Genomic DNA, 16,629 nt, shown 5'->3' with positions numbered 1-16,629 from the left:
GCGAGAAGAGAAAAAACAAGAAATGTCAGTTCACCCAATTTGATTCATTGCTGGCAAGACAACCACTTCTTGCTACTTTACTGTGGACATTTTAGATTGAAAACTTGAAACTGTATGTTATCCAAATGTAAATGGAACGTGGTTTCAGAAGATAGTCTCCTGGTCGGGACAAGGTGCAACGCCTCACCTTTCTTTGCAGCAACAGCTTTAGGAGGCTGTGCCGCTGCGGTCCTGCCTGTAGAGGGTGCTGTGGTGACTCTAGAGGCAGTGGTTTTGGCAGTTGAATTGGTGGGGGGCTTGACTGTGGATGTGGTGGGCCTGGATGTGTTGAATAAAGGTCGAGATGTCGAGGGACCTGCAGCAGGCCTGGAGGAAGACAAACAGAAACATCCAGTTGGCACACAAAACAAAAAAACCGAACAAAAACAAGACGTTGCAGCTTAATTTCTGTCGCGCATTCACTTCGTTGGCAAAGATCCAAACATGAAATCTGATGCTCTGCCTCTACAAGCATAAATAAATGGGCTCTGCTAATGTAAACCACTAAAGCGATTTCAACAATGGGAGCCCATTAAACACAGAACCATCCATCTAATGCCACTAATACCTCCTTCATTCTCCAATGAATTAAAAAAGGCAAGGACACGGTGTAATGAGGAGGAGAACGACAGGAAGAAAGAAAAAAAAAAAAAATAGAAAGATGGAAGAGGAATGGAAAACTTGAATTGGAGAAGAATGAACTGAGACAACAAACAGTGACGGGGGAAGAGAGGGAAAGAGTTGCAGGAGCCGAGGGTACCGAATTTAAAAGTGAATGGTTAGCAGAATGCAAAGACAACAGAGTAACAAGAAAAAGGAATTAAGGTGACCAAAGAAGAGGAAGGAAATGCAGGACAGTGGAAGAATATGCTTAAAAAGAGGAGGAAAGGGAGAGATCAGCTAAGAACACATACAGCAGGTGGGGGAGGAGGGAAGATAACTTAAAATCAATCTCGTTTGAAGCTCCTGGTCTGCTACTCCGTCTGAAGGCGTTCTTGTACTAATCCACTCAATCACTACAACTGCAGCTACAAGGCAGAACTCCTTTAACCGCTTCCTCTCCTAGACGAGCAAAAAGGATTCAAAGTGTGCTCTGCCCTCAGCACCGACACACCGTGGACTGCAGCCTTCAACATCTACAGTAAACGTTGGTTCACTGAGCAAATTTTAACCCATCTACATCTCAAAACTGGCAAAAAAAAAAAAAAAAGGACTAAACCCCGTTGGGTTTATAAAAGACTTCTTAAATCTTCAAATTAAGAGTTCGGCAGGGGTGTAAAACTGAGACCTGAACCCGGCCAATCCCTGCATCTTTAACACCATGTCCGACTGAATCGGATGGTTCTGACATATTTTGGCCATGTCGCCCAGCCCGAGGCTAACGTAAGCGTTGGCTATACGCCGTCTCTTTCCCTCTCCCCAATGGAAATTGCCGACTCAAATCTGGTTGTTACTCATTATACGAGCGGGCTCAGTTGACTTGCACAGAAAGTCAGAAAGTAAAATTGTTAGAAAACCACATTGGAAAATATCCAACCACGAACCTCATCCAGGCCCATTATGCAACAAAAAAACCCTGAAGCCGAAACTTTATACTTTTGTTGTGGCTCACCAGGCTGGGGTCTGGAAGCAGAACTCATTCCAGCAGTCGTGGTCGAGTTTGTTAGGAACCGTTATGAAGACAATAAAATATTTAGTTTCATGATGAAGTGTTTGGATCTCCGGACACACATCTTCTCATTGCTTCACTACAAGAGAATAACTGAATTGCTCCACCATTCGTCCATATGAGAAACATGTGAAGGACAAAATCGGACCAAACTAAAATGGGGTGTAGAGGGCAATGGAGGCCAACCTTTCCAATTAACAGCCAATATCTTTGCAGTATTAAGCAACGTAGCGCATGTAATGTAGTTGCAGGGTTCTTGTGTACAGAAGCAAGACTACGACTATGTTCTACTAACAGTCCCGCTCTGAGCGGATCAGAAGTACGTCCATGTGCCGACACTTTGTAATAGGATTCAATTTGAAGAGTGAAAGTGATTCTTCGGTGACATCTGTGCACCAGAATAGAAAGGTGCAGTGATATCAGCAGCAGTAACCTGTGCTGGACTGCAGCTGTACTCAACCACTGGGCCAAATATGTGTCACCAAATATTTTTGGGGTTATTTAAAAAAAGATTCCACATGAAAAACAACAACATTTCAGGCAGGTCAAGTGGTCAGGCCCTCATTTTTATACTTGAACTGTGTGCAAACGCAATACAAAACCTCAGCACTGAGCACAATTATTAAATATGCCCGTTTCTATTAAAACTGAATCACTTTCACAACAACCAAGCGCTCCATAATCAAATTTAACTGCCTTAAACTGTACGACCTCACCACTAATTACAACAGTCCCCGTTACGTCTTCTTGTTGTCTGCCGACATGGTAGATGATGTAAACACAAACTGACAGACACACAGACTTTGACGGCTTGTAGCGGAGTTGCATGCCGCTCCCACATTACAATAACCATTAGTTCCCCCAGGAGCAGACATGGACTCATTGGAATACTGTAATAAGCTGCCATCGGGCAGGAGATTTGGGTCGTAATGTGAAATGGAAGTGTGTCAGACACTGACGAAATCGGCCCCGAGTGAATGTTGGGTAATGAGAAGAGCAGAAGAGATACAAACTGTAAGACGGAAGGAAAAGGGTTCACAGGTCTGAACTTTTAAGCAGAAAAACAATAACAGGATGGGGGGAGGGGGGGACGGGACGGGACGGGAAAGGTGAATTAATTGAGGGCGTTTTCATATCTACTCTATCGTACCACTCCATCATGCCCGCCTTGATTCCTGATGTAATTGAGCGAATGACTTTCTCTCTGGGTAGAGTGAGTGGGACTGAAGGATGAAATGAAGATAATAAAGAGTTAAGGGATGAGAATGAAGAGGATGACGGGAGGTCACAGAAACATAACCCCCACCCCTCCATTGTTCTATGAGGAGTCATAACTCGTAAAAAAAGGGTTTGATCCAGAGGGACGGCGCAGAGAGGAGAGACGACCCACTGAAGCCGGTGTACTCTTCACACACTGCCTGTGGCTGCTGGTTCAGTTGTTGGTGTATTTGTATAGATTACATTTCCTGCCGGCAGAGGGTTGAAATCGATACAAATCACAGTCCAAAGGAGGGATGCGAGGCACTACGCGGCCATCTACGGGACGTCAACGACCCAACGCAATGTCAGCAGAGGGACAGGTCACTGCTGCACTTTATGGACCGTCTTTGTTTCACAGACAATATTCTCAAATGTTTACGACAGATGCAACAACACGCCCGTGGTATTAACATGTTGAGCAGCTGCAACATCTGTTTGGCTTAAAATCAAAGTGTAAACATAAGCCAGGGTTTTTGCCTTTTGTTGAAGCCACACCTACTCCATCCATCATCGGCCACTCTTTGCTCTCGTTTCTCCTCAAAACACAGCTGGGAGGCTGGACTCTCTCGGCAAACCCGCTCCTGTAGATTTAATTATTCTGCTTTAATCAAGCCAAAGAGAAAGGAGAGGGCATGGCCAGGAAGAAACTTTATCCCAGCCACAGTAAGCTCATCCTGCAAATAAAATGCAGTCTAACTACACATTTTTCTCTCCTCGCCGATTACTTCCCCCTCATCGCTTCAAGGGCCCCCTTCCAAGAAAACACATGGAAATGGAGCACCCTAACAATACCTTGTTTGGCTTGTACGCCGTCCAAAACTAGCTGCTTTACTCCTTCCCCGAGAGGAGCACACATTCCTAGGGTTTGTGAGGGCCTACAGTTATCTCCTTGACAATACAGAGCGGCCATGGCAGACAGTGTTGGCTCCTATGAGGCCCAGGGCACCCGCTGTCACTGTGACAGACACCATGGGGCCTTTTCCGTTAGGACAGTAATCCTCCTCCTGACCGAGTTGGGGAGAAATGACAGCTTTAGATCCAATGGGACCAGACGGAAGTAAACGGGAGATGAGAGGGGAAGAGAAACGGGAAGAACGACAGGATAAAAGTCAGGCAAACTCTATTTTTTGATAAGCAAAAGCAGCCCATTTAGTTTGAGAATTAAGGAGGGAGCATTCTGTATCCGAGGGACCACGAAGCACCATTACCACCAGCAACTCTGTCCATTCCCAATGGGGATCCTTTGAGAATACACCGTCTCACAGATCGCTCAACAACATAATCACCGTCTTCCTCGTGTTACATAACCACACTCGGAATTTTACAGTCTCTGAATGCAGCTAAATGATGAATGAGTTAGAAATATGGGGACAGCGCGCTTGAAGTTGGGCTGTAAGGAGGGCTTGAGGAAATTCTGGCCAAATGCCCGGCACTGTACATGCACAGACGGCAGAAAGGATGAGGGGGAAGAGAGGGGAGAAGGAAAGAGGGGGTCGGACAAAGACTGATTGCTCAGTCGGTGCAAGGACACCATAACCCATCGTTGGAGGAGGAGAGCAAAGCAGGTGCCAGATTTCTATTTTACAACATTTGGCTTCTACTCTCGTTATCAAGCGTCCTCATCGACCACTGACGCACCCTCCGGGACCCAACCATTGTTTGGGGTGGGTGGAGGGGGAAGGAAAGGAACATTGGGAATTTACGGTCAATCCCAATGTCCCTAGATCAATAGCTCAATAGATTTTAAAATAAATCTAAATTATATTGGGTGGAGAAAAAAAAAAAAAAAAAAAGGAGAAAATTGACAGATTGTGCGTAAACATGCATGTGTTTTTTTAGTTACATACTTTAAGTAAGAAACCATTACTGCCTTTTCTATACTTCTATCAGATCTCACTCCCACCATACCGAAGCACAAATCCCATCTCCAGGAGGTGAACGCAAACACCGAATGAGGCGTTAGTAAACGTTAAATCATTTACTCCAATATGCTTCTATCCCTCCCTTTGGGCCAATGGAAATTAACACTTCAACTTAGTGTGTTGTGTACGTTGGGCTGACCGTCTATACTGTTTACCTGCTGAAACTTGAAAAAAATGTTAATGTGCGTTCCTGTGTGACAGTTTGGGCAACAACGACTGCTGTGGTCTCCGCAACATGAGAAACAACAGGGCGGTGGCTGGAATGATAAAGACGTGGCTGCATAAGTACAAGGAAGAAGCTAAATAATCTCATTAGGTAGTTCGCCAAATCCTTTAACACCATTTAATACTGTTGCACGTATTGCTACAGATTATTGGTGCTATCGTTCTCAGTGTCGTGACTAACGCAAGTCAGCTCTTGAGCTGAGAGGTCTGTTTCTGTGACTGTCCGACTCGCAAAATGCTGACTGAAAAGCTCATGACTACCGCTGTTGTTGCTACACAAAAGGATTCAACACGCCACCGACTTTGTCGTGAGGTGCAGGTGGCACGAAATGCAACACGCTTCGTCCGCCACAAGCCGGGAAACGGTCAGAGGGATGATGGGCCTCTGTAATCAGACTCCAACACTTGAAACGTCTCGTCTGATTAATTCAGAGGAAGAGGACTCCTCCATGCACACACACACACACACACACACACACACACACACGAGTATAAAACATGAATAGAAACCACTCCCTGCTAACCAATCATCAGCTAAAAGTGGGCGTGGCTCCAGAGATTCCATCTTTAACAGTTACAACTGGAAATTTGGGGTGGGCATTTTATCAACTGACCAATAAGTTTAACAATAACGAAAAGCAAAATAAGTGTTTGCTTTCAGCCTGAGGATTGTTCCCTCGGTAAAACAGGAAATTGGCCGTTTTATTTTATTTCTTATAGCACCGAAAGAATCCAATGACTCTGTGCTGCTTCAGAAAACCGAGTGACGCAGCACATTGTTCCTTTATTTAATAAACGATCATCAAGAGGAGACGAGTGGAGAGATAATCCGATCAGGCCACTCAGTACAGAACACTACATCCTGTAGAAAGACGGTGGAGCGGTGGATCTGACGCTCTATAACGGATTACTTTATTTAAACAAATGCGATCACATCAATGAAGTTCAAAACTTTTAAATCACATTATTTGACAAACATTTGAAGAAACCACCAGCTGCTAATTATGTTTGGCAACATATAAGACATTCTTTTTAAAAGCCTCTACAAACAAAAGCTTCCTCGTTGAAATGGAAGTAAATGATTATAAAATTCTGCCAAAATGATCATTTGAGAGCAGTTTACTCCAACTAGATCCCTCGTTATCCAAACCACCAGCTCAGTATGAGAGGGATTATGACCCGAGTCAATAGCTCTCTGCCCCGGGGAGGAGGGGCTGGTGTCTGTCCGGGGGTCTGTTTGGAACAAAGTGGTAGTTCTTCAGTATCGCTGCCTCTGTTAAGGCCCCTCTGTCTCAGGTTATTTCTGCTAACATGACTCACACCCTTCAAGCGAAATCTAACTCAATAACAGCCCCAAAGACCACAATGGACATCCTTCTTCATTGCTCTCTTTCGGGCCATCAAGATAAACTAAGTCACCCCTCGTCCAGTTTGTAAGGGGGATTAAAGAGTTCAGATCTCCGGGTGGGGGGAAAGAAGCATGTTGGGGTGCAGGAAGAAGAAAGAAAGTGCTTTTGTCAGTAAAACAAAAACGAGTTTCCCAACCGCGTAACTTTATCCAAATATATGTGTTAGAGCGCACTGTGACACTGCACCACTGTGCTAGTGATAGACATGCATACCTGGTGGTCTTTGAAGCGCCGGCAGCACCAGCTTTTGCTGTGGTCGAAGTGCTGGGTTTTGGGGCAGTGGACGCCGCCGCTTTGCTGGCAGTAGCTACAAAAAAAGAAAAGAAAAAGGAACACCATGAAAATAAGACTGTGTTGAAATGAAACAAGCAAAATAAGTGATGTTTAAGGATAGGTTGTCAAAGACAATCAATATGATACAAATATCATTCATCTCAATTCAGATTTACTCCCCTTAATTCAGACTTACCTGTGGTTTTGGGTCGAGCTACGTTAACGGTCTCAGCTACTGGTCTCTTCTTAGGAATGCCATTCACTGCTGTTGCTTTGCTGCCATTTGTTGCTGTGGCTGCAGCAACAGAGGTAGTCCTGGCCGGTCCAACGGGCTTCTTGTCAGGCACTCTAGATTGGTTCTTGACCGTGGAGGAAACGGCTGCTCCGCCCACCGGTCGTTTAGGTACGGCCCCCGCCGCCGAGGCTTTCGCTGTAGCTGCCGGTTTCTTGACTGCGGCGACCGAGGTAAGGTTGGAGGATTTCACGCCGTTCACCGTGCGGTGCGAGGCGGCACCTGGCTGGGATCCAGAGGCCCCCACGGGTTTAGCTGCAGGCTGCATTTTAGTCGCAACAGCTTTCGGTTTGACTTTGGGGTCCGCTGCCACCGGCTTGGAGTCGGCCTTCGGAGCAGCCATGGGTGCCGCGTCATTCGCAGCTTCCTCTGGTTGCGACGGGGCTTGCTCTGTGATGTTGTCCTGCGACGAGGAGGGCTCAGCTACAGCTGCAGCTTCGGTGGGCTCAGGGGTTTCCATGGTATCCCCATCCGGTTTCATTCCCTCCTATAAAAGGTGCGGACGCCGACGTCGCTGCTTGCTTACAAGGTCGAGAAGCTCACACTTCAATGTCCTGTAGAAGAAGAACAACACATATTCATCACAGGGATACTAATGTTATCTTTTGCTGCACACCTCTTCAATACAGAATTGAACCATGTGGCACTACTCATGAAGTCATAGCATTTACATGTCACTGTCAGCCAAAGGAAATGCCATTTATGGCAAGGGGCCTCCAAGGAATTTGGGAGTCTGAAAAACAGGAAGTGAGCAGCGAGAGATGCCAACAAATCGGGTTTTCTAAACCACGGTGACTAGTCCGCCCATCTAACAGAACTACCATGGTAACAATGCATCATAATGAGTGCGGTATTAAAATAAACTTAGTAATCAACTATTAAAATACCACAACAAAAAGGATCCGTGGATTGTTGTAATTCCATGTTTTATGGGGCAGAAATATAAACTGATGACTTGTCGCTATTCTCCAAATGGCTTCAACCATCTTGAAATTGAAAAAGGGAAAAAAGGCTGTGGTTGGGAGGCTTCAAAATCTCCTGTCATGACACACAGAGGATGAGGAGAGGGAGGAGGAGGAGGAAAACAAGTCCCAAATGGTGCACTCGTTAGCCATCGTCTTCCTCTCTGTTGAGCAGGTCCAGATGGTCGTCGCCACGTCACCCTGCGAGCGCTTAACAGATATTTGTGTTCTGGGAGATTCCCTAATTGACAGCACTAGTGGAAGAGTAGAGTAGAAGAAGCTGTGGTGAGTTTGGAGGAAACTAAGGGGCGAGATGTTAATGAGTTCAGGACCTAAGTACCACTCCGCTCAGACACATCCTCCTCGTGGGTTTACTTCCCCCTCAAATCATCCCCTTCACCCACTCTCTCCCCATTCCTCCGACCACAGCAGCCTCTCCCCACCCCCTCCCGATTACACCCCTCTTTCTCCCCCCACCCACCATTAGCCACTTGTTCCTCCGTTCCTCCCCTCCTCCCACTGCTTATAGATCTGCTTCCAGTAAATTGCTACACATACGCTCTAGCCAGTAGAAGCTCGGTATGACCCAGGAAACAAGCTGTGCAAGAGGTGGATTGAATAAAAAGAGCAAAGATAAAACCAGAATATCACAGAGTAGTGGAACAAAACGAAAGCTTATAGAGAAGAGAAAGAAAGGTGAACTGAGAATAGGTTCTTCCTACTCGGCTAGAAAGGCATGAGTAATGATAACAATGAACTAACCATGGCAGCAATTCAGAGCGAGAGCAGACTCTTCCCTCTCAGTGCAAACTAATAAGGTCATGGCCGTAGACGATTTATGATAAAGCCATTAAGCCAGACAACTAAAAAAAACACATCTTGGAGAAAGGACAAGTTCCAATGAGCAAAGTTTTCCACAGACATGAGGTACTGAGTGCATTTATACAGCCTCGCAGCTTAATTCGCCTTTCGGACGGATAAAGCATTCGTATTCATCTCCAACTGACAAATTTCCAACAGACGTTTTAGAATTGAGTCTTTCAAAAGAAGCAGCAGCACTTATTGTTGTCCAAAGGTCAGGCAACATTTGCTTCCTTGCCAGTTACACATTAACATCAGAGGTAACACAATACTGTGGTCCCTTCCTCCCAGATCCACAAATGTAGACGCTTTTGCACTCTTACTCAGGAGGTAAAAAAAAAAGGTCTCTGCAAGTCTTCACCCTTCGGTATCAATGTACTCTGGGCTAGCCAAGCAACAACAATGCTTCGTCAAACAAAAGACAAATGGGTGAATGGACCATATGTTGGCAGTTTTAACTCGTTTGGCCAGTTTAGTGCTGATAACCACTGAACACACCTCCCCACATGAAACACCCTCACCTGCACATAAAGAAACTGTAAACCTACTTATCTCTTGTATAAAATAATTAAGTCCTACCCTATGGTTCAGCCATGGAAAAGTTACAACCTGGACTCCGTGCTGGCCTTTCAAACAGTTTTCCCTCCTGCTGTCATCTGTTGTCTTTGTTCTACTCCGGTCTCTGTGGTTACAAATCTCACACAGAAAGGAAGCTGACGACACAAAGTTTGGGTTGTCCCCTCTTTTGGAAAAGATCAAGCCTTAAATGACAGTCAATTTGGTAATGTGCAGAGCTTTTGGGACAGTGTTGCGCAAATCAAATCCATTGCCTCATTTATATGAATGGGAAGGTTAGGAAGCCATTAGCAAATTGGGAACCTAGAGAAGGGGTTGGCGAGGTGGCTTCTCACCGGCACGTCCACATTTTAATCTGGATGAGTTGGCATGTTTGCCTAACATCAGGTCAAACTCGCTCTTTGAGGTGGTGACTCTACTTGTCAATAAAAGCCACCCAGTTCATTCAAAACAGGAAGAAGCTGCTCCACACGGAAAGAGCGGTGAGACGGGGAATTTGACCGCCACTGTAACGTGTGTGTGGCATAGCTTTGCCAGTCCAGCTACTAATGCCAGAGGCTTAGCAGATAGCAGAATGAAATCACATTCCTCATGGGGTGACCTCCCCTTCTGTGCAAGTGAAGGCATCATCTCTAACCACGCTGTCGGCATGTGACGCAGCGCAGAGGGATGTGAACGGATCATTAAAATCCCATCCACACGCGCATGCACGCACAGATACAGGATGTTTTACCGAATTGCAGCCAGGCTGCTCTGCAGAGCTGGTGCTCGTTTTCCTATCCATCAGACCACACTTGACACCGATGCTATAGACAATTTTGGGATTCTTCAAGCTGTTCCCGACACCTAGCTGAAAACATGTTGAGTCAGAGGTCTGGATTTTATGACTGCACAGCGACAAAAAGAGGTCTGCCTGGTCAAGATGAACAGCCTCATGCATTTTGATGCAATGCAAGAAAACCTCTATTGTCAGCCACTCTTTCAGTCTACATTTGCATAACAAATCCCAGTTCACTGAGATTTAAAAAAAAAAAACATATTGAGGACGCAGCAGGCCTTCCGTCTCGCCAGCTCCATGCGGCTAATATCACAATTAGCTCAATACCCCTGATGACAAATACAATGCGTTCCAAGTATTCTGATGAAGACAAAAGGCCTAAAAAGGCAGACAAAAAATGCAGCACTATGCATCTAGCCCAAGAGTCTATAAATGCAGCCTTCACTTTGTCCGATTGTTAGAGGGAGTCCGTCTCGACACAGAAAGAGCCCGCTGGTATTTACATTCCGCTTCTTCTCGTAAGTCTTACTCCTGACCTCTGAGGCAGTTAAACGACATCTGTCGTACCGCGTCTCTCGGTCCGTCCCTTCAGACATTAGAAGTGGTGCCTGACGAAATGGGTCATTTTTAATACTGTGTCCAATAGAAGCAGAGGGGGGGATTTAGCCGTGTTGAGAGCACGGCAGGGGTTTGGAATGCATTGTGCAGACTGCTGGAGGAGGTGGCGGATGAGAGGGGCTGTTGATACGGATGCTGGGGCTTAATGTCATCTGTAGACTGCTGTCACAATGCTGTGATTGATTACAAAACAGCAAAGAGACATTTAAACATTAGGACTGGAACAGATTGATTGTATGTCTGAACATACGGTCTAACCTAATGGTGCCTTTTTGCATTAGAGCTGAATCAAATTAGTTGAACAACAGATAAATAATCTCAAACTATTTTGATAATCGATAAATCCTTTCAAGCTAAACTAAGAAATATTATTAAGTATATAGTACACAGAGTCTCCTTTGGGTTTTAGACTATCTGAGTCAGACAAAACAGTGATTTCCCACAATCTTCTGACATCTATCAATCCAAACGATTAATAGGGTCATCACGAAAATATCGTCAGACGAACTGATAATTTAAACCATCTTTAGTTGAAGCCCTATTTTGGATATCAAACGAGCCATTTCAGTGGCCTGATGTTGGGTTTCTACTTCTAGATTTGTGTCAATGCTGCATCTGCTCCAAGATGACTAATGGCAGAAAGGGAATGGCTGAAGCAGCATCGGTATCAAGAGCACATCCACATTCCAGCTCTGCGGACTTCGAGACTCCTCAGGGCTGCACAGTGGCAGCTGTCTCTGTGTGCGTGACAGCGGTAAAAAGGGTCATAGGGAGTCCAATGAATGTGTGTGTGTGAGCACATCAGATGGGGTAGCGTGTGAGGAGAGTGAGCAAGGAATGTGTAGGAGGAAAGTGTGCATGATGTGAAAAATGCACATGCAAGCAGACAAAAAACAAAATAAAAAATAAAAAATAAAAAAATTAAAAAAAAAAATGAAAACGGGAATTATGCAGCTCTACACTTCCTGCATTCTTTCAATTCCACAGACACTTGATTCATCTCTGTACTAGAACTGCACCTTTGGACATTTAAAATAACAAACAAAAGCTGGCCTGGTGAACTTGACCACGGTTAAATTACAGGTCTGGGAGTGTTCGGCAGACTGTGTGGAGTATGAAAGTATTAACACATGAAGCTCATCTGTCTGTTTGCTCATGAACTTTCCTCTGCTGTGTACGCAGGCAGCATTCAGTCAGAGTGTGGACACATGTATGTGAATGAAAGGGCTAAAGAAGAAGAGGGTGGTCTGTTAATGCAGTGGAATGAAGAGCAAAACAAGAGGTTTGGGGAAAGGGGGGCTTTCCTAACGTTGGGCTCAAGCGTTAGATCAGATGCAGGGAAAACTGCTCACTCCAATCCATGTCTACTACTACCAACACCACTCCAAAAACCAGACAAATGTACGGAACCAGTCTTCAACAGCACATCTAAAAACAACTTTATGTTAAAAGTGGGACGGTGACTTGACTCGAAGCAGCAGGCTTTTACATACACAGCCTCCCATTTCTCCATCTGACCATACAAGGCACTAGTGCTGTTTCTGCTGCATCACCAAGTGTTTAGCGCGCACACACACACACACGGAGAAAGAGAAATTCAATCTGCTGTTGGAGCACACATACGTCTCAGAGCATGCTGACAGGAAAGGCAGAGTGCGTGTGAGCCGAGCGTTTGTGAATATGAAGCGCTACAGAGCATACTGCTGAATAGGTGCCGCCATCTCTGCACACTCTCTCCGTCACACAAACACAGTATATAACATGGTACATAGCCCTTGGAAGGTGACACACACACACAGTGTTTTTACCTTATTCCTCTCTTGAATACTCCGGAGACTCTATGCGTCGCCCTACATCTGTGGCACAACTTGTTTCTTCTCCAGTTCGGAGTAATGAGGTCAGTTAAAAGCAGGTTAGGTGAAGGAATGCATCATCCAAAGCACGACACAAGAATGCACCGTGTGCTCCATGGCCAGAAAGGTAGAGGACAGTGTAGTTTTAGGAGGCTTAGGTAGCCCAAAGAAAAACAACATTGTCCTATTTAACTTAGCTAGAGATGCAGCTCAGACATATTTAGTGGCCATCTACACCAAAGTTAGACCTACAGTCATCTTACTGCACTGATTTTGCTCAAATGGGATTCAAACCTGCTCTCCTCCAAAAGAAACAAACAGCATTCCCTGGCCCCGCCATTGTTTCTCGAACTGGGTAAACAAGAAAAAATGCTTTGTCATGGATAAGTTGATTCCTGGGGGCTTCAATATCAAAGTTAGGCCAACAGTAATGTTAGCACTAAGATAAAATGACTGTAGATTTTGTTAAAATGGAATTCAGATCTGTGATTTTGGCCACGTCACCAGACTCTACTCAACCCTGTCCTGCCACTATGTTGGTGTCTTTTTATACGTTTTTTTCTCAAGCTCGTCAAGAAAAAAAAAAAAAGGTTGGTCAAGAAAGAACTTTTTTTCTTTTTTTTTTTTTTCTTCCACCAATAATACTTGAATACTGCACTCAAACCTAGTTTTTCTAATTGGAACAAAACAGAGAATAAAATATAATAAAAGGACTTTTTGAATTTACACTGTAGCTATTTAAAGCAGTTCTCCAGCAGTTAGAAAATGCTGCAGAGCTGCAGTAACAGGAAGTGATAAATTGAGGTCTGGACCTGGCTTGGCTAAATGCATTTGCAAATAGTAATGTATTTAGCCTTCATGAGGCAGATTGGGAACAATATCTATCTTTATGCTGAAAGCTCCCGGTTCTTCTCTGCAGTAACTTGATCCAACAAAAATCTAAAAATGCTGCTGACAGCTTGCAACAGGTTAGAAACAACCAATAAACATCAAGTGAATGAAGGATGCTGTAGCTTGTCAGCTACTATCAGAGTACGTGCAACACAGCCATGGGATTACCGACTTCTGGCACAGTGCCCTGCTGCTGTGAAGAGCACATGTGTGTTCACACAGAAATTCCTAGTATCTATAAAAAACTTCTGTCAGCTCAGGCCACAGATGATCTAGTAGTAATACGACATGGATATCTGATGTTTTATTACTCATCCAAGCAGATTCATCGCTTCAGAAAATGGATTTCACATTCTGGTTTTTGGGTATTGCCTCCGCTGTCGTCGAGCAAACTTATAGTCGTCCCAGACGTGTGCATTATAGTACAGCTATAAACTGTCAAACAGAAAAGAGACCGTCCTTGAAAATAAACAAAGTTCAGCTGTCTGGAACATTTTACCCGACATCACTGCACCTGTTCTACCAGAGACGACACATGGCCGAGGTGAGTAAACTGGAGACAACTGTCAACATTACAACACCCATCATTACACGCTCGATGCATTCCTCAGTAGGCCGCCCAACAGGCGAGAACACACACAGAGAGAGAAACAAAAACACCACCACTACTTGAGGGCCACGGTGGGATGATGAAGTAAGAAGACGCGGTTATTCTTTCTCAGTCTATCAGCACTGTCTCATTAAAACTAAACTGCAGAAACTCATACGGTCTGCACAATCTAGTTAGTAAAGATCCCACTAGCTTCAATGCTCCTGGTGGAGGGACAATGAGAGCTACTGCGTGCCCTGGTTCCTCGGAGAATCTTTGTCAAGGGCATTAAAAAAAAAAAACACAACAACCTGCGACCACAAGACATAGAGTTTCATTAACTTTAAAACAGCAGCAAAAGTGAGTGAACTTTAGCACGTTAGCAGAGCAGCTGCAGCCACGTCTGTTCTGCTGCTACGACGGCGTCGTAAAAAAGGGAGCATTCCAACATGAATTATCCGTTTCCGACTTCTATTCTCAACATCCTGTAGAGTGACGGATGCATTCATGCAACATAAGAACATAAAATCACCCAAAGCATGTATGTTTCACAATAAATCAATTAAAGCAGCTGTATGTTCTATAAACACACAAATATATTGAACACCAGGATAAAAAAAAAAGACAAAAGAACAGAACCCTTAACGAAGGTGCACCATCTTACAGCTTTCAGAAGTTTGTATAGTCTTCAAGAAGATGAATGGCACTCCATGCACCTCGTTATCCGTCGACAAAGAAACGCATGAGCCCTCAATGGTTTTACCGACCGACTGTCTCCTCTTCTATCTGTCAAAATAACAAGACTGTGTGCAACAGTTGACAAGCATTTCAACCTGAGACTGCAATCTCACTGACGAACGCCTGTTCTGAATAAAACGACTTCATGGTCTACAGATTGCATTCTCTAAAAGCATCTCTTTGTCATGAATCCCTGCTGTGTTATAGAGCGATACTATATCCAGAGAATAGGGTCTCAGCCGAGGACAGCTATGATCTGATCAAGCTACTAGCCATTAGCTCCAGCTTTAACATTCTGAGTAAAATCCAATCCCCAAAACCAAACGACGATACCGTCGTATGCCCAAAAAACACTAACAACCAGAAATAAAATGCTAATGACTCCAACAACATGTTGGCACATTCAAGATCTGCAGTTAAACAAACAAGGTTTTCATTAACAAACGCACCCTTTGTTGAAGAGTGACACAAATAACATCATTAATGATAAGGCTTATAGCTATACCTTTAATTAGATTAGTGTAGGAAATTAGAGTTCCATAGAAAGTGCACAGTATTATAATCTTCCGTTTAATACACAGATATGAATAAATAAATCAGAAAAAAACAAACAAAAAAAAAACGACTGACAAGATGTTAGCTTCGACAACAAAGCCAATGGCCTTAGCAGAAAAAAAAAAAACACACTTTCATCAGTGGGGGGTTGGGCTTGACGTTAAGCATGTAGCTTATTCTAATCAATTCCACACGGGACACTAACATGTGCCAAGTGACTGTAAGCTACTCAATACGGCCATTAGGAGCAGGTGGTTAAGTGTGACTGCAAGTTAAATGGACGAAGCCAGTGGGCCTTTAAGGGAGTGGCAGTGAAAAAACGGGACGGACTTCAGGCTGCTGGCAGCCGAGTGCTCTGAAAGGCTGCAGGGAAACGCGTCACAATCCGTTACAAACCTGGCGCGCTTCTCAAAAAAAGAAGCACCGGGTCGGGCCCTGCTGCCACCGGGACAGGGTGACATCATCAGCCGGGGAGGGGAAGTGAGTATATGTAATCAGATCTGGTCAAAGACAACAACAACCCGCCCACCATGATCATCGCAAGTGTTTGCATGCATAACGGAGAATACCATTCCATTAGGGTACCATGAGGGGGAGGGGGGGCAGAGAGCAGCCCTATTGTCTGCACCGGGCGCCACGTAACCCCCCCCAGGCACGATGCCGAGGGCAGTGTGTGTGTGTGTGTGTGTGTGTGTGTGTGTGTGTGTGTGTGGGGGGGGGGGGGGGGGTTGAGGGGATTAACTGGTGCAACAGGACGGGGGAGCAGCTGGCGAGGGTAACTTCACCCAAAAGAACCCAGGGGCACCGACGAGGCTGCAGGGTGAACGAGGGACGGGTGGATGACGCATGCAGTCGATCACATGTACATCACAAAACTGAGTGCATGTTCAACCTATGTCCATTAAGGACTGTTGATCCATGTCTGCAGCTGTAGGCCCACATCACTCACTGCTACATGATTGGAATTCAAAAAAATGTTTGTAACATGTTCATGTTGTAACATAAAGCATCAGTTTTGGGTCAGGCTTGCTTTTGCTCACTTGTTCTCTCTCCCTCTCTCATTTTTTAGATCAGTGAAGTCAGTTAAATGTTAAGATGACCAACAGTGAATACTTCACA

The 16,629-nt window shown here is 44.8% G+C and overlaps 1 protein-coding gene across 1 annotated transcript in view; it reads right to left on the bottom strand.

Annotated features, from left to right (window-relative positions):
• prr36a (proline rich 36a) overlaps positions 1-16,629 on the bottom strand; it is a 31,600-nt gene that overhangs the window by 8,644 nt on the left and 6,327 nt on the right. Inside the window, exons 2-4 of the mRNA XM_076090282.1 lie at positions 6,994-7,643; positions 6,738-6,831; positions 188-366 (exon numbers count right to left, since the gene is read on the bottom strand). Of these exons, the coding sequence (XP_075946397.1) occupies positions 188-366; positions 6,738-6,831; positions 6,994-7,570 (850 nt within the window). The 5' untranslated portion in view covers positions 7,571-7,643. The remainder of the gene's footprint in view (positions 1-187; positions 367-6,737; positions 6,832-6,993; positions 7,644-16,629) is intronic.

Source organism: Anarhichas minor, unplaced genomic scaffold, assembly GCF_050575085.1.
Source record: "Anarhichas minor isolate MPS153535 unplaced genomic scaffold, ASM5057508v1 ptg000012l, whole genome shotgun sequence".
NCBI lineage: Eukaryota > Metazoa > Chordata > Actinopteri > Perciformes > Anarhichadidae > Anarhichas > Anarhichas minor.
The sequence above is the reverse complement of the archived record's forward strand: the minus strand, read 5'-3'. Positions and strand labels throughout refer to the sequence as shown.